General features: G+C 32.7%; 2 protein-coding genes and 1 long non-coding RNA gene across 7 annotated transcripts; 2 read left to right on the top strand and 1 right to left on the bottom strand.

Moving 5' to 3' along the window:
• The first annotated feature begins 463 nt into the window (after positions 1–463).
• Positions 464–2,676, top strand: LOC114273200 (uncharacterized). Of its 2 annotated transcripts, none has more exons than XM_082921584.1 (3): positions 464–1,399; positions 1,494–1,677; positions 1,760–2,227. In XM_082921584.1, the coding sequence occupies exons 1-3, from the start codon at positions 1,258–1,260 to the stop codon at positions 1,770–1,772; spliced, it is 339 nt and encodes a 112-aa protein (XP_082777710.1). In that variant the 5' UTR covers positions 464–1,257; the 3' UTR covers positions 1,773–2,227. The 2 variants fall into 2 exon arrangements, 1 of the variants encoding a protein (XP_082777710.1); XR_014364840.1 differs by lacking the exon at positions 464–1,399 and adding an exon at positions 2,585–2,676 and having other exon boundaries at positions 1,417–1,677; positions 1,760–2,414.
• Positions 2,677–7,032: 4,356 nt separating this feature from the next.
• LOC145788784 (uncharacterized) lies at positions 7,033–12,456 on the top strand. 2 transcript variants are annotated; one of them, XM_082921583.1, is made up of 2 exons: positions 7,033–11,573; positions 11,774–12,456. In XM_082921583.1, exons 1-2 carry the CDS (start codon positions 8,774–8,776, stop codon positions 11,797–11,799), a joined length of 2,826 nt encoding a protein of 941 aa, XP_082777709.1. In that variant the 5' UTR covers positions 7,033–8,773; the 3' UTR covers positions 11,800–12,456. The 2 variants fall into 2 exon arrangements, with proteins under 2 accessions (XP_082777709.1, XP_082777708.1); XM_082921582.1 differs by having other exon boundaries at positions 11,728–12,387.
• On the bottom strand, positions 8,558–23,545 carry LOC114273176 (uncharacterized). Of its 3 annotated transcripts, XR_014364839.1 has the most exons (4): positions 23,376–23,544; positions 15,598–16,577; positions 13,333–13,465; positions 8,558–10,402 (listed from the first exon to the last, which is right to left on the bottom strand). It is a non-coding gene; the product is annotated as an uncharacterized LOC114273176 (long non-coding RNA). The 3 variants fall into 3 exon arrangements; XR_014364838.1 differs by lacking the exon at positions 8,558–10,402 and having other exon boundaries at positions 13,135–13,465; positions 15,598–18,035; positions 23,376–23,545; XR_003632965.2 differs by lacking the exon at positions 8,558–10,402 and having other exon boundaries at positions 13,135–13,465.
• Between the last annotated feature and the right edge of the window lie 3,614 nt (positions 23,546–27,159).

Here is a 27,159-nt window from a genome sequence, read left to right as displayed (position 1 = left end):
AGATGCTAATTTAAGGATGCACATGAGAGGTCACGGGGATGAGTACAAAACTCCAGTAGCAAGAAATGTAGCAGCGGAGTGAAGGTATGTGTAAAGGTCTGGCGGGCGGCTAAGACGAGGCTGCCGCCCGCCGGTGAAGCGAAATTATTAGGTTCTTAACCTTGCTCTGATACCATGTAAGATAAAATTGATAGAGAGAGAGAACAAGTGAATAAATGAAATGTGTATTTCATAGATTGATTTACAAAGGGAGCCTAGCTCTCTTCTTATAGCCTGTGATACATTGGAGAGAGAGCCACCGAAAGCATAAAGCTAAAGCAAGCTAATGCTACACTAATTATGAAAGCTAAAGCTATACTAATTATTCAAGCTAAAGCTAAACATAATAATATACATAATATTATACTAACATAATATATTATATATTCTAACAACTATGATGAGATTCCACTTCAGAATGCTATTGAACTTTTATTTTTTTTATTCTTCATCTTTTTAAAGCTTGTAAAATACTTGGATTGAGGTGGCCTTCAGCACGAGGAAGATCTATACTTCGAAATAGAATGTTGCATAAATATTGGGATTTGAAAGGGAGATAGGTTAACACAACTTATTGTGGAAAGAGAATATACCTGGTACTTTAAATAGATACAAAACAGGGGGTGCGTTCACAACCCTGCTCTGTACCAGGTTTGTGTTACTCTCTCAAACCATTTATCATCCAATTTGGTTGTCTTCAAGGGGGGAGGGGCAGTACCTGGTAGACTGGGTTGAATCCCATCACTAATTGGGGAACTTATCTCTACAGCTGTTTTCTGGAACTTAGTAGATGATCAATTATTAATTAAGATTGTATTTTGTCTATTCTTATATAAGCTTTATTACATTTCTGGAAATTTTAATTGATATCGCAAGTGTAACGGAATCCTTTATGTGTTGTCTTCTACATCTTAATAAATCATGAATTATTATAATTAAGAAGTTAGAACATTTCTTGAGAGGGGACTTTTTTTACCTGTGAGTTATTATTTTTTATGCCTTAAATTTTCAATCTTGTTTGCTTTTCTATCTTTTCTCTCCACTCTCTTCTTTGACATCCCCGATAAAAGATTCAGGAGTATATTTCTATGTTATACTATTGACTGTTTAATTGCATGTTTGTTTGTTTGTTATTTTTTGAAAACAATTTTAGATACAGGGACGAATACAGGGACAAGGATTACAGGAGGAGAAGTCGCAGCAGAAGCAGGGATAGATATGATCGTGACGGGCACCGGGGAAGGGAAAGAGATTATCATCATCGAAGCAGGAGCCGCAGTGGAAGTCCTGATTATGACAATCACCGTGGGAGAGGCTGATATGATAATGAGAGGCGTAGTTGGAGCCGTTCTTGTGAAAGGTATTTAGTGTTCTCTCTCTCTCTCTCTCCATATTGCTCTTCATTGAATTGTGCTTTTGGACCTTTTATCTGAGGCCATATGGATATTTTGAAGTGTCTCCCCTGCTCATCGTAGCCCCATTCCTCGGAGGAGCCCCTCTCCTCACAAGACACCTCCATCTAGGGGTGGGAGTCCTGATGGACGAAATCACAAAGAACGCTCACGTACTCCAAAAAGTGTTTCTCTGCGTGGTAGACCTGCTGATTCTCGAAGCCCTTCTCGACATTCTGATTCTGATGTAAGTAGTATTGCTCAAATCTAAGGCTGATTGCATCCAGACTTTTGTGGTTTAACTGGTAATTGGCGTTTCTGTTATGTAGGAATAGGGAGTGATATAGTATGTGACGAATCTTCAGCTCGTATTCTACTCGTCATACTGTGTGTAGTTGAAACTGCTCTGGGGGAGGACATCTTGAGATATTCAATGTTATTATCAAATCCTTGAATGCTAGAATTGATTGCTCAGGGCTGATATTTAAGGTTGACTATTTTGTTGTACTTGATGCATCCTTAAGTTTTGATGGTGCTGTTGCACTCCAGTCTTCATGGGTTGGCTGCATTTTTAATCTTTCTTTGTTTGCATCTTTGTCTGGGAGAAGTTAATGTGGCTGACTTGCTGATGATGTAGCAGCTGTTGATGCTGTGTTTATTTTGTGGTTGGTCGATATCATTTCTTGTTGGTTGTGAAGTACGTTGTTTTTACAAATTTTCTCTGATGATGTCATCATTTGTAAGGTTTAAAACTTGCATGCTACTGAAGTCCCATTGGACTCTTGACTTTTGACCTGACCGTCCTTACTTTTGCTGACTTCAAATCTTGGGTCCGGAAGGCAGTGTTGGTAGCTGTGATGACTTAAAATATGGTTGCTACCCACATGCCTTAAGATGTAGCTGATGCAGTTAAACTGCTGGACCAGATATACCGTAGTGCCGATTTTAATATGAACCTGCTTGAGCTGGATATTGTAGCATGAGGTTGGACATGGTGACATAGTCACATACTTTTTACCGATGTTTGGTTAGACTTCCCCTCATTTATTCTTGGCTATTAGACTGTTGCCAATTGATGTGGCATGTATCAATGTGTTTTGGTACATGCACCGGTGAATATGGTTTGAGCTGATACCAGTTGCATATTGTTACAGCACATGAGGTCGTGAATGTATATGTGAAGTGATAGCCCATATCTTCATACATCAGTTGTTGCTGCACTTCTTGCTGATAGCTTTTGAATCTGATCTTACCATTTTTTGCGTTAATGAGTGATGCTTGGTTTGGTAGCTGTGGTGCTCCAGCAGCTGTGCTTTGTTTCATTGCCTTCCAGTACATCTTGCTGATACTGAATTTTAAGTTTTGGTTTCTTAGTCCATTGCATTGCTCTTGAATGTATTTTTTATGCAGGCATCCAATATTTTGTCATCTTTGTTGCCTGTTTCATGCATATTTGGATTATGTATCTGTTTATTTTTTAATTGCATTTTGTTGAATCTGATAACACTTCAATTTGTGTGGACGCTTTTTAGCTACGGCAATTTTATATCATTACAATAATGATGACTTATCCAATAAATATTCAGCCAGGCTCATAACCTTAACAACTCTCCGTCGTCATTGTTTTGTTGGCTTTCAGGCTAGCATTATGGTCTGTGCTTTCCTCTCCTTTCACTTGGGTAATACTTGTTACAGGGGAAATCATTTCCGGGGGAGAAATCACCAAAAAATGTTTGTGTTTACCGGAGGAACTCCTATTAAGGGGGAGGGAAAGGGTTCTGACCATTAATGAGTGAATTTACTAAAATAGCTTTTTGGACTTCTACCAACCAGCTGTCTATTTGGCCGGTCATTTATCAATGTTTTGTAGTGCAAAATTAACTGTTCAGCTTTGTTTTTGTTATTCTCTTAATACTGGTCCTTTGATTGCTGCTTGAGGAAAATATGCCAAGCCTCTTCTCAAATGAAAGGTTGCGTTGATAACCAATACCGATCTCATCTCTCTTCACAGCTAAGATGAGGAGCAAAGCAGAAACAAGCCATTCAACAGGGTTGCAATTTCTTCTCTTTATTTCAAATTTTATTATATTGTACCTGTCTGAGGTCCAAGTTGGAAGTTCACTCATTGAACTGACTTTTTCTAGGAGCAAATATTCTAGGGTCCATTCCTGCATCCCTGTATTGCTTGTGAAATCCTAGTCTTTTCTACACCTTTAGAACAATATATCTGTGATGTTCTTGATCTTGAAGCAATTGGATTTGACAAGCAGTAGGCTTTTTGTCAAAAACCTTGCTGAACTACAATGGGTACCAAAACCACCAACTGGTTTCACCTGAAACGCAATAGAAAACTTTAACTTGTTTGAGGAGTCAATTTTATGAGAATCTATTGACTAGGTTTATCCTCCCTTCTTTCTTTTTTTATTATTTATTTTAAATCAAATTCATCAAATCTCATTCTGCTTGTGTGATTAAGCCCTCTTATCAGAAATCTGACTAGTCCTTGCTAGCTTGACTAATGGAGCAACCCTTTGGGTGATGTCATATCTGCCTTTTAGGTATTTTGAATCTTTCTTTTAGTTAAGTTGGCCTATTCAGTGAGCCTAATGTATGTGTTGTTTTCTTTTTGTTGTTTTTGTTCGCTTTTGTACTCTTGCTTTGCTATGATGCAATGTTATTTATTTTTATTAGCCAAATTTTTGTTTTTTCCAATTTATGTCATGTAAGTAATTTTCCAAACCCATTAAATAAAAATTAAAGCAGACCTATGAGATTTGTGTAATGTAAGACTCCTACTAAGTTTATGTATGGCTTTAATATAGTTGATGTGACAGTCAAAGCCCTACTAACTGTTTGAAACTTGAATTTGGTTAGATTTATGGAAAGAAACTATAAAAAAAAAAATTAGCTTGTAGAAAATTTACATTTTCCTTCTATTTTGTTTTGCCATCTTAATTATTATTATTATTATTATTATTATTATTATTATTATTATTTATTTATTTATTTATTTATTTTTTCAAATTCAAGATTTAGACCGGCTGAAGTTTTTATAAAATTTGGGGCTTGAGTTGATCTGGTGAAATTTGAAGAATCCAAGTAAATTTTGGGTAAAGTTGGGGGTGAACTCTTTGAACTTTTTGCGTCCAAGATGGAAGTGGTGATTACAAAGGGTTGGCGTTGAAAAGTTGGCTAAAATTACAAGAAAATATTTTTAAAAATATTTTGCATCTTTTTGGATGTTTGGTATGACAAATGTTTTTTTGTGATAAATGGAAAATAAGCTCATTTAGAAAGAAAATCTTTCAATTTTTAAAAGTGAAAAATATTTTGCAAACTAAAGCTTTTTCACCATAACCGCTACCACAACCTCTATGATTCGACCATCACCAGTATTGCCATTACCATCCTGCCATCTCCACTACCAGACCATTATCACACCAGCATCACTACTACCACCACCACAACCACACTAGTGCTACCACTACTACAGTTATGGTACGTTCACAAGAAAATGTTATGGATAATGTTTTTAGGGTGCATAGTGCAAATTTAATGTGCTCTAAGTCTTTTATTAAAATATTCATTATGTCAATGACATAATTTTTTTTAATAAAAATTTTACACTAAAATTCTGTTTGTTTTGATGTAAAATGTTTTTGTCAAAAATATTTTATTATTTTTTGTTGTTGGGTTGAACAAGAAGTAAGAAATATTTTTGAAGAAAAATATTTTTGCATTATTTTTTCAAAAATAAATTACTTTCAAAAATTTATAAGTCAATTTTTATAAAGTTGACTTTCACTTGTTACATTTTCACCATATTTAGCATTTTCAAATAAATATCTTAACTCACTAACAAGTCATAAATGATTATTTATTAAATTAAAATTTCTTATTTGGGCAATTAAATATTTTTTATTTCAAGTGTCAACCAAACGCTGAAAAACAAAAATATTTTTTTATGTGTAAAATCAATTTACAAGAAAAATATTACCAAGTTTATTTTTGAAGGACTCAATAATAGTAGTTGTGGAGGGGAAAAAATGAGCCCTGGCCTAAATCCAATTACGTTAGCCCAAGTCAAAAAGTGATAAATCCAAATCCATCCCATACAACCCATGAAGGACAACTAACAAGAACTTGGCATCCAATCAAGGTATGTGAAGGGACAGACAAATATAAAAGATAATAATTTAGAAGGCAAATCTATAAATATAAAAGAGAGGCGTAGGATTAAGTATCATCCAACGGTGACGAGTATAGAATAGACAAGATTAAGACATAGGTTGGACTTAGTAAGAGACAGAGTTGTTCGATAAATTTAATCCTACGAACATAATGCTCAGCAAACTAGCCACTAACATTTAACATCATCCAAGCCGTCCATGCACCAGAGATCTAATGATCAAGGACAAGGCACACTTGGCAAGTTGCCCAACCAAAGCCAGGTATGGGCAAAACCGTTCGATCAAAACAAGATTCGATGAATGAGATTTGAGTCAGAATAACTATAAATGGGTAAGCTAACAAAGTACAAAGGAACGAATAATGAATCTAATCTAAACCAATTAAGGTTGGGTAAAATACCGTCCAATAGACTAAAACTGCACCGATCTGCATCAATTTGCACCGTTCTATTCGCTAACCGCGAATTAAACTTTAAAATTTATAATCCATGTTCTAAACCGTTCTGCTCCACTATAATTAATACATATATATTTTTTAACCTCTAATGAAATATCAAAGTAAAAAATAAGTGTGAAAAAATTTAAGATGTGAAGTTTGTTATAAATTAATAGTTATATATATATATATATATATGTGAAACATATTATGTAAAATTACTTTGTGTTGTATATATAAAAAATATTATGCAAATTTGTATTATATATTATACAAATATTTAATAATTGGTTAAATATTTTTTATTTCGTCAATCCATCCAAAACCACCCAAACCGTTATTTGTCAATCTGTTAATCCGTCAATTTGCCATTCGATTTGTAATTTTACTCTCAAACCATCTGAACCGTACTACGCACACTCCTGAACCCAATCATGCTCAATCTTAATCAATTTCTACTTCAAAAACATTTCCTTTCTTATATTTAAACACTCTGGTTGAATAATGAATCATGAAACATGTCTCAATATAATCTTTTTAATTATAGTGGAAGTGGACAAACTGCCAGTGATAAAAGTTTGATGGCTTTTTTTGGGTGTTTATTTACTTTCTTATTGACTTATTTTATTTTTAGTGAATATTTTTTTAAAAAATTTAGAATTTTAAATTTTACTCAAAAAGACTAATTGATTTTTTTTTTTTTTAAATCTAAAAAAGACAAAAAAAAAAAAACCAATAATAGTAACTATTTTGGCTTTTTATAATTTTTTTAATAAAAAATTTCATATTTTTTTTAACTTTTTAAATTTGTCTACACAAAATATACCTAAAAAGTAAGAAAATTTGATATAATTTTGGAAAAAAAAAAAACTTAAAACCAAAAAATTCGAGAAAAAATGTGTTCCAAGTTATCTCAAATAGTCTCTAAACTTCCATTTCTTTTGTCTGGTGATAGTTTGGTTACATTTGCTTTTTTTTCTTTTCTTTCTTTCTTTTTTGAACTAGTTCTGTTAATTATATTCTGAGATAGCTATGCCTTAGTAATCACATCAAAATTTCATTAAAATTTTCCCTGTTTCAAAAGAAGAAAAAAAATCACATCAATTTTTTTTTCCCTCCTTTTATAATTATATTGTTTGCTGATAAAAAAAAGAAGCTAAAAAACACCATCATTGTGGTACATTTGATAGGTCATTTACATTTGTTGGTTGGCATTGGTAGTCCAAATTTGATAGCTGTGCAACAAGAACATTTATAAACTTCATATAGTTAAATTTCATTTACGAATGACAAAACAAACACAACCTAATCAGATAGACCCGGTCCGGAAGTGACTTTTGGTCAGTCTTAATTTCAAACTCGGTCCAGATTTCTTTCCACAGGGACATGATTCTTTTACAGAAAATAATGTGTTGAGTTGGTCAATCCAAAATTTCCTGTCTCATATAGCACTTTTTCCTAGTAGTTTTATATGATTAAAAGTCATTGACTTGACTGGAGACTACTACGTAGCTACAAGATAAACGAAGACCATTGCCCAAGTCTATACGCCATAAACAAAGACCATTGCCCAAATTTATACGCCGGAGTTAGTGTGCAATTTGGGCAGATTTGATCAAATTGATAGATTGTTTAACTTAACTCGAATTATGTTGAGAATTGTTCAAGTTTACTCCTGCACAACTCAAACAAATTTTCTTATATGTTCCATGTTCGTAGTTTTTGAGAATTTTTTTTTCACCCTTTCTATTTTTAAAAAGTGCAATGAATTGATAAAGACAACTCAATGCACACCACAATAAATTATTTTGTGTTAAATTCGAGCAACTTGAGCTAGAGCTAAAGTTTTGAAATAAACTCAGTGTTCAGGCTTGGATAAGGGAATTAATAAAGGTCGGACTCGAGCCAAACTAGAGCAAATCCATCTACACTTTGGACCGGGCTTGTACAAACCTTTAATCCGACAGATATCCCTAGTACAATGAAGAAAAACACTCAAACCAAAGTTCACATATAACAAAATACAAAATGCCCGATCTGCAATAGAACATCCATGTTTTGTACTAGCTGCTTTAACCATTAGCATTTATTCCTAAAAAGCATTAGAATTGAGTGGAGTTAGGTCCAGTCGAGCAGAATAAACGCTAATGATTAAAGCAGTACTTCCCCAAAGCTAGTGATGGAATGGAAGAGAAGGAACACTTTGTCTTCAGTAAATAGAAGCAATAGACTTGCCAAAACCGCTTAATGAAAAAAAGAAAAAAAAAAAGAAAAGAAAAAGAAGACGAACAAGAAAAAAGAAACATATAACAAAGGGCTGCCCTCCTAACTCTAGAACAGGCTCTTGCGCTAAAAAATAACCCAAAACCTGCTTGTTTAGAGAATCAAACTGTTCTTATCTGGTTTTTCTATTTTTAATTTTATGACTGATACAAATGGAAACTCTTAACATTCTACACAAAGACTGCTTTCAAAAAAATTCAAAATGCTATTGAGAAGAATTGAACCAAGAACCATGTGTAAACTATGCATGTACTGAAGCCACAAAGCTAAAACACTTCTTATTATTACATATGCTCTTCTTTTTACTAATTCTATTGTACATCTGAACAAAAAGACTTCCATTTTCAAAGTCTACTACGACAATAGACCAGTGGAAAAATGTGTATATAAATTAGAGCCTTGAACTACCCATTAGTTCATCAAAGGGAAAAACAATGGGACTGTTAGAGAAACAACTCTGCCTTGTTTCCTTAGTTCTGTTTGTTACACTCTTTTCTTCAACCATTAATGTTACTTCTGCTTCTGCTAAAGAAGCTAATGCTCTCATCACATGGAAAGCCACCCTGCAAAGCACAAACCATTCCCTGCTAACTTCATGGGTCCTTCCACCTCATGATCATATCTCAACAAGTGCCGCCCCATGCAGCTGGTTTGGAGTTACTTGCAACGTCGATGGAAGTGTCGATAGGTTGAACCTCACAAATTCAAGTCTAAATGGTACGCTCGACAACTTTACATTTTCATCATTTCCCAATCTTGCATATATTGATCTCACCATGAATAACCTCTTTGGTGTCATCCCACCTCTAATTGGCTCCCTCTCAAAACTCATCTATCTTGATTTGTCCGTCAACCAGTTCTCGGGAAACATCCCACCAGAAATCGGCCTGTTAACAAATCTTGACACTCTCCACCTAGTCGAAAATCAATTGAATGGCTCAATTCCTCAAGAGATAGGCCAGTTAAAGTCTCTTACTGAGCTTGCTTTGTACACCAATAGTCTTTCTGGACCCATTCCTGCTTCTTTAGGAAATTTGAGAAACTTGGCTCATCTATATCTTTATGAGAATGATCTTTCTGGTCCCATTCCTCCCGAAATGGGAAACCTTGTCAATCTTGTCGAGCTTTACATGGATACCAACAATTTCACTGGTCCCATCCCTTCCACTCTTGGAAAATTGAATAAGCTAACTGTGCTGCACTTGTACAACAATCACCTATCCGGTTCCATTCCACAAGAGATAGGAAAGTTGAAATCACTCCAGGACCTAAGCTTTGAAATCAACAATCTTACTGGCTCAATTCCAACATCTTTTGGTGATTTGAGCTCCCTAACACTCCTACATCTTTGGAATAATCAACTCTCTGGTTCAATTCCTAAAGAACTAGCAAATTTGAAGTTCCTCACCGATTTGGAATTGAGCGAAAATCAACTCAGTGGTCCTATTCCTGCTTCATTAGGCAATTTGTCTACGTTAGAAATTCTTTTCCTTCGTTCCAACCAACTTTCCGGTCCCATTCCACTTGAATTTGGCAATTTGACAAACTTGCTTGTACTAGAAATGGATGACAACCAGTTTTCTGGCAATCTCCCAGAGCTTTGCCAAGGTGGTAAACTTGTAAACTTCACTGTGAACCACAACCAGCTCACAGGTACAATTCCCCAAAGTTTGAAAAACTGTTCAAGCTTAGCCAGAGCTCGCTTTGATGAAAACCAATTCATTGGAAATATATCCGAAGATTTGGGTGCTTCTCCAAACCTGGTCTTCATGGATTTGAGTTACAACAATTTTTCTGGTGAATTATCAGAAATTTGGGGAAGGTTTCCAAATTTGACACTCCTCAACTTAGCGAGGAACAACATCACTGGTAGCATTCCACCGAGGCTTGGAAATTCAATACAACTACATCGACTTGATCTGTCTTCAAATCGTTTAGTTGGGGAGATTCCAAAGGAATTTGGGAAGTTGACTTCTCTGGAGAAGTTGGTTTTATTTGATAACCAACTTTCAGGTAGTATACCTAAAGAACTAAAATCACTAACTGGGCTTTCATATCTTGATCTGTCCACAAATAGATTCAATGGGTCAATACCGGGTATTCTGGAGAATTATCAGAATCTATTTCACTTGAACTTGAGCAACAACATGTTTAGCCAGAAAATTCCATTTCAGATGGGTAAGTTATTTCACCTTACCGAAATGGATTTGAGTAATAATTTTCTTACTGGAGAAATACCATCAGAACTCACAAATTTGAAGAGTTTGGAGAAGTTGAACCTCTCCCACAATAATCTCTCCGGTCTCATTCCAAAGGGTTTTGAAGATATGCATGGCTTGGCATTTGTTGATATATCATACAATCAGTTGCAAGGTCCTATTCCCATAAGCAGCGCCTTCATGAATGCATCAATAGAAGCACTGCAAGGGAACAAAGATCTGTGCGGAAATGTCAAAGGCTTGTTGCCTTGCACAATTCCTTCTGCATTGCCCAAACACACTCTAGCAAAGAGGACACTTGTTCTTATAATCGTGCTCCCTCTTGGCGGAGCACTTTTACTTCTTGGTGCATTCACCGGACTTCTTAGGATCTTCGATCCAAGAAAGAGAAAGTCACAAGTTGAAGGGGGTGACACACAACCCCCGAATGGAGATCTGCTATCGATATCAATATTTGATGGAAGAGCAATGTACAATGACATTGTGAAAGCTACCAAGGATTTCGATGCCACATATTGTATTGGAAAGGGAGGATATGGAACTGTCTACAAGGCGAAGCTACCATCGGGTAATATAGTAGCTGTGAAGAAACTTTATCCATTATCCGAGAAGGCTGACAGGAAAGGTTTCTTAAATGAGGTAAGAGCATTGACAGAAATTAGGCATCGAAATATAGTGAAGCTTTTCGGGTTCTGTTCGCATGCTCAACACTCTTTTCTTGTTTATGAGTACGTCGAAAGGGGTAGCTTGGCTGCAATTTTCAACAGGGATGAAGAAGCTAAAGAATTGGATTGGCCCAAACGGGTCAATATTATTAAGGGTATTGCAAGCGCTTTGTCGTACATGCACCATGATTGCACACCGCCAATTGTTCACCGAGACATTTCTAGCAACAATGTTTTGATTGATGAGGAGTACGAGTCTCGTATTTCAGACTTTGGCACCGCTAAGCTTTTGAAGCTAGATTCCTCTAACTGGAGTGCACTTGCAGGCACATACGGATATGTTGCACCAGGTAAACACAGTTTTATGCTCTTGTAAATTGATGTAGAATCTAAAATGTAAGAAAACAAGTGCTTGATCATGTGTGTGTGTGTGTGTGTGTGTGTGCATGTGTGTGTGTTTTTTTTTTCATTAATTTTTTTGTTTTTGTTTTTGTTTTTGTGTAGAGCTTGCTTACACAATGAAAGTTACTGAAAAGTGTGATGTTTATAGCTTTGGTGTGTTGGCATTGGAGGTGATCAACGGAAAGCATCCAGGAGACTTCATCACCTCTCTGTCAACCTCAGCTATCAAGAACATAGAGCTAAAGGATGTGTTGGACCAACGCCTTGCATCTCCCTCCCTTGAAGTTGAGGAGGTAGTGATGTTTAGTGTAAAATTGGCCATTGCATGTTTGCATGTCAATCCACAATCTAGGCCAACCATGCACATTGTTTCTCAATTGTTATCCACCCAAAAAATTTCGTAGAGGCTCACCTATGTGCACAGAATTGCTGCCCATGAAAATGCACAGAATTGATCCCTTTCTATTTTGCATATTTTTCCGTGCACTAATTTTGTGCACTTAGCAAAACTCGAGCCTCAAAGATAGTTCAAAGCTATTTTGGTTAGTAAGGATGTTAGATATTAGATAAAACCCAATCCTCTCTATTACCTGTTGAAATATACTTTTCAAATACGGATTTTTATTGTAAGAATAAATACTGAAGAGTGAAAATAAAAAAAAAAAAGAGAGATGTATGCTTGGAGCTTTTGTGTGCCATGTGTGTATGGTAGCAGCCGAACCACACACATACGATGTGGCTTCTCTCTTTATTGTCATCTTATTTATTTAATTTTGTGTTGCCTTTATTTTTATTTTTCTTGAATATAAGCCTACCTTGTTGCACCAAAAATTGTTGGCTTCTTTTATAATGATTTGAAAGAGCAATGTTGCTGGGATGCTATTTTCTATTGAATAATTATGTATGAATTACTAAAATGGTTCAAATTGGATGTTGGTAGTGATGACTTTGTGGTGGTGATTCTGGGTTTGATGGTGATTTGAGATTTGGTGAATAAGGAAGAAGGCGGTGGTTTATGATAGAAGCTGTAAAAGAGGGGAGAGGGAGAGAGATTAACATGTTAGGAAGAGTCCATGACAAGCTTGATTCACTTTTTCTATTACAAATAACATCATAAATTTCATCAAATGATGTACTACAAATTTGTCATTATCAATCTAAATCTCTATTTTTATTTGTTTTTGTTTTGTTTTGGATGGTGAATCTAAATCGCAGTTTTAGTAAATGAATTTTGACAAATTGTATTTAAAAGAAAGTGATATACAAGCCCATTTTCTAGATCCATTTTTTAAACCCAATGATGTGTAAGTGATATGACTGGTTAATGATTAGAGAAGATATGAAAGAGAGTATTGCTTTTAATATCCTAATTGAATGCCACATCATTGGGCTTGAAAATTAAATTAAATTTTTTTATCTTGAATAGCAATGCTTTTAATATAAAGATTGGAGGTTGTAATGAGATTATTAGAAACAGCTATAGCAATACACAAGTATTCTTATATCATCTTTAAAAGGAAATTTGATATTCTTCTTTTCCATTTATAAGGGATCTCAAAAATCTGAATACCATTTATTCAACAAGTATAAACTGTCCATCTATAAAAACTGTAAATTTAATAATCTCAAGTCTTTTTAAAGTAGGGATAACCAAATGATAATTTCAAACATGTAGAGATTTATCACAAGAATATTATTTGTTATTACCTGGCTATGAGGTTGAGATTCTGAACGTGGTTTGGACAAATTCATCCAAAGAGTCAAAACGACATCGTTGTCATAATAAATTGGTGAGCTTCTCTTGTAGCGTGGTAGTTTCTGGGCACACATTCTGCAAATGCTACAAACATTTGGAGAGGATCCAAACACATAAATTAATAAGTGTCGTAAATTATTTTTTATGTATTAATGTGATATTTATTATATTTTTATAATTAATTTTATTTTAAATATTTGAATTTTATCATTATATGTTTAGAAGTGAGTAAAAAAAAAAAGGACAAATTATGCAAATGGTCCCTGTAATTTACCTGTTTTATCATTTTGGTCCCTGTTGTTTCAATTTGATCAATTTTGTCCATTAATTTTACGGATTGTAACATATTAGTCCAATAAATAACGGCGGTTAAGTTTGATGGACGGAAAATCAAATGATGTGTCAAATTGGTCCCTGTAGTTTACAGGATGTGTAAATTTAATCCCTATAGTTTATAGGAAAGTCAAAACAACAAGGACCAAATTAACACATCCTGTAAACTACAAGGGCGAAATTGACACATCATTTAATTTTCCGTCCATCAAACTTAACCGCCGTTATTTATTAGACTAATATTACACAATCTGTAAAATTCATGGGCAAAATTGATCAAATTGAAACAACAGGGACCAAAATGATAAAACGGGTAAACTACAAGGACTGTCGCTGTAATTTGCCAAAAAAAAAAAAACAACGCTTTGTTTTGATTTTAAAGATATGGTTAACTAAATATATTAGTGAAAAGCAATGTTTTGAAAACCGGACCAGTGAGAGAACTGGAAAAAGGACCGGTGGACAGGTCCCCGATTCAACCGTCTGGTCAAAACGGTCAAACTATGACGTCATAATTAATATTATATAATTATAAATTATAAATAAATAAAAATATATATAAATACTCAAATAAAAATAAAATTTGTTGCATAGTATTTATTAATAATATTTAAAAAAGTCATAATTGATAAGAAAAAGTCACTTGTTTTAAAGAAATTAAATTTTTTTAACATTCCCTCCAAACAAATAGATTGAATGCTAGATTTAATAAGGAAATGAAATTTTCAACTCTCCCTTCAATCAATATGATTCAAATAATTTGATTGAATCCCACATAGAATTTTGTAAGTTCTCTTTGAAAAATCTTTTCCTATAAATAGCAATAGACTTTCATAATCTCCTCAAGCTTCAATGAGACTCCTCCTTTAAAATCTAGAGACTTTCATAAATTCTTCTTTAAATAGCTAGAAACCCATTAGCCATAAAGCCCAACAATCACTATAAGAAATAGCCAAAACTCGAAAAGAAATAAACTACATACAACTCTGAATATAATCAATCTTTGTCATTGACTAGTATGGACTCTCTGGACATTGGAGCGTGGTTCAATGGTTTAGTAGCCACACCTTAAGGTGTAGTGAGTGAGAGGCCAAGGTTTTGAGCTAATAGAGTAGCGACAAATCGTTTAGTTGTAATCTAATTGTACTAACATACTAACGCTATCTTTGACCCAAAACAAAAATACTAGGATTGACCCCTGTGATCTCATGAATAGACGTATACAAAAATGGCCAATTAAGCTATCACAATTGGGTAAAATTCTACAACCCACTTGTACCAAAAATAACTAGATATTGTAATTAACTTTTTTTTAGTAACTTTTTATTTATTTTTATAAAGTGAATACCTAGTGTTTGACTTTTTTTTAATGATTTTTCAACAATTTTTTTAGTTTATTGACTTTTTAGCCAAAAAACTTAGGTAAATTACAACGATGATCCTTATTTGTGTCAATTTAGTCAATCTACTTTCAATTGCATTAATTGGAATAATCACACTTTTTACGCTCAGAGTTTGATCTAAAATTTCACTTTAGTTCCTATAGTTTCAATTTAGACAATTTGATCCCTTCACTTAATTTTACTTTCAATTTAGTCTGTCCGTCTAAATTAAAGTTAAAATTAACAATTTTTGGACACTTGTCACTCTAAGTCTAGTTTCAATTTGGTCCTTCCATCTAAATTAAAAGTTAAAATTAACAATTGTTAGACACTTGTCAATTTTCTAAGGTGCATACGCAGACAAAATTAACAAAAAATTAAACAGAAGAACCAAATTAAAACTAGACTAAAAGTGTAAGGACCAAATTGTTCAAATTGAAACTATAGGCACTAAATGAAATTTGGGTCAAACTACAGGAATAAAAAGTACAATTAACCTACATTAATTTTACCCTTGAACTTTGGTTGTTGCTTGTAAGTATTATAATTGCTAATTGGTTGCAATTTTTGACCCTGGATTTGTTCTTCTGAGTTCTTCACAACAATTCCACACCTTTGCATATTGTTCTTGATGACTGCATCTGTGCTTTCCTCTTGGCTCTATAAAGGTGACTCCTCAACACCGCAGCTTTGTGATCCATCTGCTCAACTCCTTTATCATAGTAGGATAAACTATCAACAATGCTTGGTAGTCCAAATTTTCATGGCCTGAACGGCTCGAATGTCTCAAAACGACGTCGTTTCGGGGGTAAAATGACGTCATTTTGATATATTCGAACCACACAAATTCGGGTTACCAATCATTTTTCATTAACTATCAATGACACATGGAAGTCAAAAGTATATAATTTAAAATTTTGATAAAAGACAATTTTAATCCTTTAAGTATGAATTCATTGTCATAATTTTAATTTTATCATTTTGATTCTCAAAAGTTATCAATTTGAGTCAGATTGGTCCAATTCCAAACGGTTGCATAAATCATTAATGAAATAATTATAATTTCAATTAGGATCGCCAAAGTATATGTTTTGTGTCATTTTAGTCCCTAAAGTATTAATTTTGTCAATTTCGTCCTTGAATATTGTAAGGTTATATTTTATTTTCTTCATCAATGTTTCAAGACCAAATTGACAAAATTAAAAACTTTACAAACCAAAGTATACAAAACACATACTTTAAGAACCATGTGTGGATTTTATTACCATTCTGTTAACTATTTAGACGGTCTGTTTAGAATTGGACCAAATGGACTCAAATTTAAAATTTTAAGGACGAAATTGACAAAATTGAAACTTGAAGTTCCAAAGTGACAAGAAATGCATACTTTAAGGACAAAATGTATTGTATCCTCAAAAAAATTGGACAAACTCTGAAAAAGAAATTAGTTTTCACAACGAGTCTCAGTAACAAGCCCTTGCCTGCAAATAAAAAATGAAAGTGGGTGAAGAGTTACAAACTTACCTTTTTTTTTTCTTTTTTTTTTTTTCTTTTGAACAGAGAGTTAGCAAGTTACTCAATCACACTAACTAGAAAAAACATTGCTTGGGGTTCAACTGTCAATTCTATCATGGAAAATACTAATCATATTCATTTATGAAACATCACAAGAATGATGTGACAATACTATTTTGATAAATAAATGCTATTTTTGCTGGTGTTTTGTTTTAAGGTAAATGGTTTACATTGAGCCACATCATCAAAATTATCTATAGAAATTATCTATGAATTTTTTGTTTGTATATCATTTCTCTTCTAGCATAATTGTTTTTAAAGATATGAAAGAGCGTCTATAAATTATATTATAGTTGCTATTTTTTGTAACTAGTAAAATAAACATGTTTATTTATTTATGTTTTAATTTTATTTTTTATTTTTTACTTTTATGTATGTAGAAATTAATGATTTAGTGCGTATTTTTTAAAAATAATAATAATTAGTATATACGTTCGCACCATCCTAAGTACTTTTCTCAAATATAAACATCACTAACTTGATAATATACAAAGACCAATTCCCAAGTTTACAAGCCAAAATTAGTTGTTCAAATCCAACTCAACTTATGTTGAGAGTTGCCTAACTCCACTCAAACTTGATTGTTATTCAGACTCATTTGCTTAAGCCTAGGCCCGACTCTACTTGTTTATATGACAATAACAGTTTAGATTATTTTAACATCATTCAACAATTAATAATTTATATGTATGTTTATTTAGAAGCTTTAAGTCGCTCAGGTTGCCTAGTGCCTCTAGGCAAGCTAGGGCTGAATTTTTACCTAAGTTTGTACCGAATTAAAAAAAATATATATATTTGTTGCTCGAACCATAAAAGGATTTTGGACTGTTGAGTCTGCCCAAATTACTCCTCTAGTCAGAGCCAGAATTCAAAAGTATTATCATCACCTAATAAAGATAGGCGTGCCAACTTGAGCAACTTGAGTTTAACTATAAAAATTTGAGAGGTCCGGTAATGTGATTTTAATTTAGTCAAGATTTGGATTAAAATTTGTCAATTCCAAATTAATTTCAATCAAAACCTAGGTAGAGACTATGAGCTCGATCAATCTAAATTCTATTTTTAAAATATATAATTACATATAATAAACATAAAAGATACCCATAAAATATTAATTATTTTTATACAGTTAGATTTAATCTATTGCAAGGAAATAGATTCTACTGTTTGGTGTGTATAACTCAAATTAATTTTCTTATATGCTCCCTATTTGTAATTTTTTATTTTTATTTTTAATAGAAAGTGTAGTTTATTGGTTTAGGACAACTCAATGCTCAACTCAAGTTAAAATTTTTATGTTAATTCAAGAAAATCCTTATACACTTCAAGCTGAATTCGGTCAAGTTGCAGCACTAAGTAGAAATCTGCAAAAGCAGTAAAAAAATGTGTAAGATCACAAACTTCTCTAACCAATAACCCAACCACAACAATGACAAAAAATTGAGAGGAAATTTTAGTTCCCCAAATTATCACTCAAATTAATTCAACCTCTATCCTTCTAATTATATCAATTTTTACATTTAAATTATTCGATTTTGGATCAATTTGTGTAGTATAGATTTTTACCCACTCAATTTTCAACGTACTACTAATCGATCAGTCCTATTGAAATTTATCCAGGGAATAAACTAGCTGCAATTGCTATGAAAGAGAGAATAAATTAGGAACCGGCTCAAGGTAATTGGAGGCTTAAAGAGACAGTTTTAAATAAGGCTTTCTATATTTTTTTAATATTTTTTTGTAAAAATTATTATTTAAAATTTATTTATAACAAATTATTAATTAAATATTTAAATTTAAGTTTTCTAATATATTCAAGGGTCTAATTGATATTTAGAGATAGTTTAGGAGGGAAAATAAAATTTTAGATAAAGTTTCGATGCCGTGTTAGCAAATTCTATCTAATTTAGACAGAAGCTAAAGGTAGAGGTCAAATTGATCTAAAATTTGATAGTTTAGGTGTAAAATTAATATAATTAAAAGGACATGAGTTAAATTGATTATTAAGTGATAGTTTGAGAGGCAAAATAAAATTTCTTTTAAGCTTCAACAAAAGCAAAAAAAAAAAAAAAGGTGTCTAAAGTAGTTATTTCTAGATTTCCACACAAGCTCTTTTTCTTCTATTTTTCAGTATAATATTAGGTCTGTTCAGCATTCATGTAGCTAGGTTCTTTCCAAAAACTTCCCCAAAGCTAAAGATCAAAGATAAGGGGATTAGTTTTTCTTCACTAATTAAGACACAAAGATCTTAACCTTAGCATGTGGAACGGACTCAAGTCTACCATCATTTTACCTTAAAAAAAATTACATATATCGGACTTAATTACGAAGATGTCCAAGTTCAAAGTCTATATAGCATCAATGAAATGGGAACCAGTAGAAAAATTGTGTATAAATTAGAGCCTTGAACACCCGTTAGTTATCTACCAAAGGAAAAAAGGAAAAAAGAAAGGCAATGGGACCTTTAGAGAAACCACTTTGCCTTTTTTCCTTAGTCCTGTTTGTTACACTCCTTTCTTCAACCATTAATGTTGCTTCTGCTTCTGCTGAAGAAGCTAATGCTTTCTTCACATGCAAAGCCAACCTGGAAAGTGCAAATGATTCCCTGTTAACTTCATGGATCCTTCCACCCCATGATAGTGGCTCAACAAATGCCAATCCTTGCAATTGGTTTGGAGTTTCGTGCAACCTTGGTGGAACCGTCATCAGATTGAACCTCACAAATTCAAGTGTAAATGGTACGATCGACAACTTTTCATTTTCATTGTTTCCCAATCTTTGCAAATATCGAGCTTAGCATCAATAAATTCTTTGGTGTCATCCCACCTCTAATTGGTTCCCTCTCCAAACTCATCTATCTTGATTTGTCCACCAACCAGTTCTCAAGAAACATCCCACCAGAAATCAGCCTGCTAACAAATCTTGAAACTCTCTACTTGTTCGATAATCAGTTGAATGGCTCAATTCCTCAAAAGATAGGCCAGTTAAAGTCTCTAATTGAGCTTGCTTTGTACATCAACAGTCTTTCCGGTCCCATGCCTACTTTAACCAATTTGAGAAACTTGACTCGTCTATATCTCTATGGAAAAGATCTTTCTGGTTCCATTCCTCCCGAAATGGGAAACCTAGTCAATCTTGTTGAGCTCTACATGGATGGCAACAATCTCACAAGTTCTATTCCTTCCACATTGGGAAACTTGAATAACCTAATTGTGTTGCACTTGTTCAACAATTCCCTATTCAGTTCCATTCCCCAAGAGATAGGACAGTTGAAATCACTATTGAGCCTAACCTTTCAAACCAACAATCTTACTGGCTCAATCCCAACATCTTTAGGTGATTTTAGCTCCCTAGCTCAACTAAACCTCTGGAATAATCAACTCTCCGGTCCAATTCCTAAAGAACTAGGGAACTTTAAGTCCTCATTTATCTAGAATTGAGTTCGAATCAACTTAGTGGTCCCATTCCAGCTTCTTTAGGTGATTTGACCAATTTAGAAATTCTAAACCTCCACTCCAACCGACTATCCAGCCACATTCCATAGGAATTTGGCAATTTGAAAAAATTGGTTGAGCTGGTACTGGATGAAAATCAATTTTCTAGCAATCTCTCAGAGCTTTGCCAAGGTGGTAAATTTCACTACTTCACAGTGCACCACAATCAGCTCACAAGTACAATCCCTAAATGTCTGAGAAACTGCTCAAGCTTAGCCACAGCTCGCTTTGAGGGAAACCAACTCATTGGAAATATATTTGAAGATTTTGGGACTAATCCAAACCTGGTCTACCTAGATCTGAGTAACAATAATTTTTATGGCAAATTCTCAGAAAATTGGGGAATATTCCCAAATTTAACACTCCTAGTAAAAGCAAGAAATAACATCACTCGTAGCATTCCACCAAGGTTTGGAAAGTCAACGCAGTTAGAACGACTAGATTTATCTCCAAATCGTTTAGTTGGGGAGATCCCAAAGGAATTTGGAAAGTTGACTTGTTTGGAGTGGCTAATTTTGGCTAATAATCAGCTTTCAAGTCGGATACCTCAAGAACTCAGATCACTAAACTAAGTTGTCGAAACTTGATCTATCCACAAACAAATTTAGTGGGCCAATACCAGGTATTTTGGAGAACTATCGAAATCTGTTTTACTTGAATTTGAGCAACATGTTCAACCAGAAAATTCCATTATAGATTGGTAAGTTATTTCAACTGACCGAGATGGATCTGAGTAGTAACATTCTCATAGGGGAAATACCATTGAAAATCACAAATTTGCATAGCTTGAAGAAGTTGAACCTCTCCCACAATAAACTCTCTGGTCTCATTCCAAAGAGTTTTGAAGATATGCGTGGCTTGGAGTATGTTGATATCATACAATGAGTTGCAAGGTCCTATTCCCATGAGCAACACTTTCATGAATGCATTAATAGAAGCACTGCAAGGGAACAAAGATCTGTGTCGAAATGTCACGGCTTGCAGCCTTGCAAAATTCCTTCTGCATTGCACACACACACTCTAGAAAAAAGGACACTTGTTCTTATAATTGTGCTCTCTCTTGGTGGAGCGCTCTTACTTCTAAGTGCATTCATCGGACTTCTCATCGTCTTCGATCCAAGAAAGAGAAAGTTATAAGTTGAAGAGGGTGACACCCAACCTCCGAGTGAAGATTTGTTATTGATATCAATATTTGATGGAAGAGCAATGTACAATAGCTGTGAAGAAACTTCATCTGTTATTCGAGAGGACTGATCGAAAAGATTTCTTAAATGAGGTAAGGACATTGACAAAAATTAAACATCGAAACATAGTGAAGCTTTTTTGGTTCTGTTCGCATGCTAGACACTCTTTTCTAGTTTATGAGTACCTCGAAAGAGGTAGTTCGACTGTAATTTTCAACAAAGATGAAGAAGCTAAAGAATTGGATTGGTCTATGAGGGTGAATATTACTAAGGGTGTGGCAAATGCTTTGTCATACATGCACCATGATTGCACACTGGCCATTGTTCACCGAGACATTTCTAGCAACAATGTCTTGATTGATGAGGAGTACGAGGCTTGTGTTTCAGACTTGGGCACTGCCAAGCTTTTGAAGCTAGATTCCTCCAACTAGAGTGCATTTGCAGGCACATATGGATATGTTGCACCAGGTAAACATAGTTTTCAGCTGTCCTAAATTGGTACATAATCTAAAGTGTAACAAAACAAGTGCATGATCATGTCTCCCTTTTTTTTTTTTTGCAGAGCTTGCTTACACAATGAAGGTAACTGAAAAGTGTGACATTTATAGCTTTGGTGTGTTGGCACTGGAAGTGATCAAAGGAAAGCATCTGGGAGACTTCATCACCTCCCTGTTGACCGCAGCTGTTAAGAATATAAAGCTAAAGGATGTGTTGGACCAACGCCTTTCACCTCCCTCTCCTGAAGTTGAAGAGGTAGTGATGTGCAATGTAAAATTGGCAATTGCATGTTTGCATGTCAATCCACAATCTAGGCCAACCATGCACATTGTTTCTCAATTGTTATCCACCCGAAAAATTCTCTAGAGCCTCACCTATGTGCACAGAATTGCTGCCCATGAAAATGCGCAAAATTGATTGCTTTCTATTATGTATATTTTTCCGTGCACTAATTTTGTGCACTTGGCAAAACTCGAGCCTCATAGACTTGTGCACTGACAGTGCAAAGCTATTTTGTTTAGTTAGGATATGTTAGATATTAGATAAAATCCAATCCTCTCTATTACCTACTAAAATATACTTTTTGTATAGAGGTTTTTATTGTAAAAGTAAATATTGAGTGAAAATTAATAAAAAGAGAGATGTAGCCTTGGGGCTTTTGTGTGCCGTGGGTGTATGGTAGTAGCCCAACCACACACACATGATGTGGCTTCTCTCTTTATTGTCGTCTTATTTATTTTATTTTGCTTTGTTTTATTTTATTTTTCTAGAATATAAACCTTGTAGAACCAAAAATTGGTGGATTCTTTTATATTGATTTGAAAAAGCAATGTTGCTGGGATGCTATTTTCCATTGAATAAATTACGTATAAATTACCAAAATGGTTCAAATTTGATGTTGGTGGTGGTGAGTTTGTGGGGGTGATTCTGGTTTTGATGGTGATTTGAGATTTGGTAAATAGGGAGGGAGGTGGTTGTTGGCAGGTAAAGAGGCGGTGGTTTATGAGGGAAGCTGTAAAAGAGATGGGAGAGGGAAAGAAATTAACATGTTACAAATAACATCATAAATTTCATCTAATGACATACTGCAAATTTGTTAAACTAGACACAAATCTAAATCTCTAGTACATGGTGTGGTTTATGAGTGATAACCAATATATTTGTGCTAAGCCCCCAGTATTGTCACTATAAATCTAAATCTCTGTTTTTTATTTGTTTTTGTTTTGTTTCGGATTGTGAATCTAAATCTCAGTTTTAGTAAATGAATTTTAACAAATTGTATTTTAATATAAAGATTGAAGATTGTAATGAGCTTAATAGTAGAAACAGCTATAGCAATACACACAAGTATTCTTATATCATCTTCTAAAAGGAAATTTGACATTCTTCTTTTCCATTTATGAGGGATCTCAAAAATCAATTGCAAAATTAATCTCAAAGCTTTTGACAGGAAACCCTAAAATTGGGAAAACCAAATGATTAATTTCAAGCATGTAGAGATTTATCACAAGAATAATGTTGTTGTTACCTGGCAATGAGGTTGAGATTCTGAAAGTTGGCTCCGTAATCGATGAATTGTTGACGAGCAGCCCATTGGAGTTTCCTCAGGATTAGGTGAACGATTCAATGAATAGCGATGATGGATGCAGCGTGTTCTCTCTCTTCTAGGACTAAAAGCATCCCCAACAACAGTACCCTATCATCAATTTTTAGCTATTTTAAGGGGTGAAAATTCAAAAAAATCATTCCCGACAGATTCCGGTCTTTTTTGAAAACAATTTAAACTTTCAAACTTTTAATTTATTTTAAATTATATTTTTAATTTACTTTCAAACTTTTAATTTACTTCCAAACTTTTAATTTATTTTGAAAATTCAAAAAAATCATTCCCGACAGTGTGTTTGGTTTGAGTTTTCTGGATTAAGTTTTTTAAAAACTGACTTTTTTTGTTTTCGTATTTTTTTGTTTTTAGTGAATATTTTTTAAATTTTAAACTTTTTTTTAAATTTTTTTAGATGCACCTTACTTAGATATATCTAAAAAGTAAAAAAATTTTAAAAAAATATTTTAAAAAATTAATAAACATATAAAAATATAAAAAATGTACTGAATTCTTATATTTTTTTTGTATTTTTGATATTTAGTGAATTTTTAAAAGATTTTTTTTATAATTTTTTTACTTTTTAGGTGTATCTATGTTAGATGTGTCTAAAAAGTAAAAAAATTACTTAAAATATTAAAAAAATTCAGTAAAAACAAAAAAAAATACGAAAAATAAGAAAATAGAATTTTCTGAAAAGTATTTTTTGAAAAGTGAAAACAATTTTTTTATATTATATATATATATATATATTTTTTAAATATGTTAAAAAATTAAAAAATTATTTTTTAAACATCTTTTCAAAACATCCTAAAATATTCATTCCCTAAACATATAACCTTTTTTCCTCTTTACTCTATCTAATCTAACACTATGATGTAACAACATCCTTTTTTTCCTCTTTACTCTATCTACTTATATTTTATCTTAAAATATTATTAAAAAATTCATTCTCTATTTTAAAAATCACTTTTTCATTTATTTTTTTCAACAAACTCCTTATTCTTTCTCTATTCTAATAAAATATTATTTTTAAATATTTTATATTTTATATTTATATTTTTGGAGATGGAGATGCTCAAGAACTAATAATGGTTGAATAAAAAATAATTTTATATTTTTTTGGAGTGGACAGTTACTCCCTACATTCAGGGAGCAATTGTAGTATTTCTTATAATAAGAAGTTGCTTTTGGAGAGTTGTTGAGGTTGATTTTATGAAGAAAGACTCTCTAAAATAGGTAAGAGATGGATTTAGAGGTTCTAATGGGGATGCTCTAACATTCTAAAAAACAAAAATTTGTTAGTATATATATATTTTTAAATGTAACATTCTAATATAACATTCCAACAAATAATAAAAATTAAGGAAATTATGATATTAAATGAGTTATTATATATCTAAAAGGACTAAATAGATCACACACAAAAAAAAATATGAAACTATATAAATCACAAGCCCAAGATATGAGATTTATTGATCAATCTCTCGAAAAATAAGTTTAATTGAATAAAAATAATAAAATAATATTTAAATAAAATATTAAAAAAATAAGGTGTATTGTTAAATAAAGTAATTAAAAAAGTGGTCACCTAAAATAGGGAAGGCATAATTTGAAGAAAATATAGGTAACATTGTTTTTGGATAAATTACATTCACACCCCTTGAGGTTTCTGTTTAATATAGATCCCTCTCACATTTGAAAAGTTACATTTCCCTCCCTGAAGTTTGTAATCTCATTACAAATTACGCCTTGAATTATTGAAATCATACTCTAAAATTTCTAAATGACCATCTTATTATTTTTCCTACCATGTCTTCTTCTTATCATCATGACTACATTTTACAACTTTTCATCATTAAATTCTACCTGAAAATATTCTTATTGAGTGATAATATATAAATATAAATTTTATATAGAATTTTCAAACACAATGATATAATTTAATGGTAACCTTTCACTTTAAAACAAAACACCCATAAACATGATTTATATTTACAATAATATCACTATTACAACATTTTTATGATATTTTTTTGTATAAATTTTTATATATGAATATAATTTTTCAATTTTATTTCCTCCATTATATCTAGATTAGATCAATCTAATCTAGATATATTTAAAAAGTATAAAATTTGTACAAAAATTTTTTAAAAAAATATTGAATACAACAAAATAAGATAACATATTGATTTTTTGTATTTGGTGAATTTAAAAAATATACAAAATATTGTACTTCTTAAGTATATCTAGATTAGGTGTATCTAAAAAAATTTAAAAAAAAAAATTGCTTAAAATATTTAAAAAAATTCAATAAAAATAAAAAATCATAAAAAATAAAAAAATTAATTTTTTGTGTGAGTTAAATCAAAGAAGATGATTGTTATTTCCCTTGAAATAACATGAACAAAATATCTGTATTATTTTATTATTTTATATATATAAAGGCTAAGGGGCAAATATGTCATTTTTATTTAAGAAGGGATAAGTATAATTTTTCAAATGTGAGAGGGGGATTTGCATTAAACAGAAACCTCAAGGGGTGTCAATGTAATTTACCCTTGTTCTTTTTAGATTGAGATATAGGTAATATTGTTGGAGATGCTCTAAATCGGTGGTGCGAAATTTCAGATAAACTGGATGAACTTCTATTAAATACTCTTCCATTTAAACTAACGACATCGTTTGGGAGATTTCATCCAAAGCGACAAAATGACATCATTATTGGACTAAATTGGGGTGAGCTTCTCTTTGCAGCGCAGCAGCTAAGGGTGTAAATATGGCTCGGCCTGGGTCAGCCCATGATGGGCGTATGGGCTCCTGCTCTTTTTTTTTTTTTTTTTTTTTCAGGGCTCGGCAGCGACTGAAAAGTGGGGCCTAGGCCCACTCAAATTAGGGCCTTGTGCTTGGGCTTAGGGGCCGGGCCTTTTTTTTTTTTTGTTCTCCTCAAAAAATAAACGATAAATATATTATGTATATAGATTATTTATAAGGGATAAAAAAACAAAAGAAAAATTATACTAAAGTATTTTGGTTAAGATTAATGAGATGTTTGGTTATGTTTCATGTATGATGGTATTTAATTAATTATGTATGACTTATTTTTTTTGGTTATGAACTTATGACTAAAAAAGTATGAAATTATGTAATTTTCTTCTTCTGAAATGAATAGTTTTATATATATCAAAATGAAACTTTCAATATTACAATCATTAAATTAAATAGATAACATTTATTGAATGAAAAATTTTTATTTCAAAATGAAATAAAATATTACAAAAATTTATATCAATAAATAAAAATAAATGTAGATTATTGATGATGGTAGAACAATTGCATCACTATAGATCAAGTACATCCCAATTAGGTTGGCACCTACTAGCCTACCAATTATTTGCATTATACTTCATCTCAATAATCTAATACAAAAAATAACGAAATGAAATAGTGAAAAACAAATTGTTGATAATTCATCGGAGGAGGCAAATAATTCACTCGCATTGCCCGAGGATGTCATCCAAATCGCTTTGAATTCTCTCATTTTTACAATAATTTTGTCTTCTCGTAAGCGCATGCATACAATCTCTGGATATCATCAGTGCCTCAATTATTTGGGGTGAAAGCCTGCTACAGTAATCGTTCAACACCTATCTACTTACATTAAAAGCTATTTATGAAGCAAATGTAGAAATAAGAACTGTGAAAGTAC

Source organism: Camellia sinensis, chromosome 3, assembly GCF_055761805.1.
Source record: "Camellia sinensis isolate YWXY chromosome 3, ASM5576180v1, whole genome shotgun sequence".
NCBI classification, from domain to species: Eukaryota; Viridiplantae; Streptophyta; class Magnoliopsida; order Ericales; family Theaceae; genus Camellia; species Camellia sinensis.
Note: the sequence above shows the minus strand (reverse complement) of the source record. Positions and strands in the feature narration are given on the sequence as shown.

Coding starts and splice junctions, on each gene's coding strand:
- LOC114273200 (XM_082921584.1), top strand. CDS start 1,258: ATGATCGTGACGGGCACCGGGGAAGGGAAAGAGATTATCATCATCGAA. Junction 1,400..1,493: donor TGGAGCCGTTCTTGTGAAAG/GTATTTAGTGTT, acceptor GATATTTTGAAG/TGTCTCCCCTGCTCATCGTA.
- LOC145788784 (XM_082921582.1), top strand. CDS start 8,774: ATGGGACTGTTAGAGAAACAACTCTGCCTTGTTTCCTTAGTTCTGTTT. Junction 11,574..11,727: donor ATACGGATATGTTGCACCAG/GTAAACACAGTT, acceptor GTTTTTGTGTAG/AGCTTGCTTACACAATGAAA.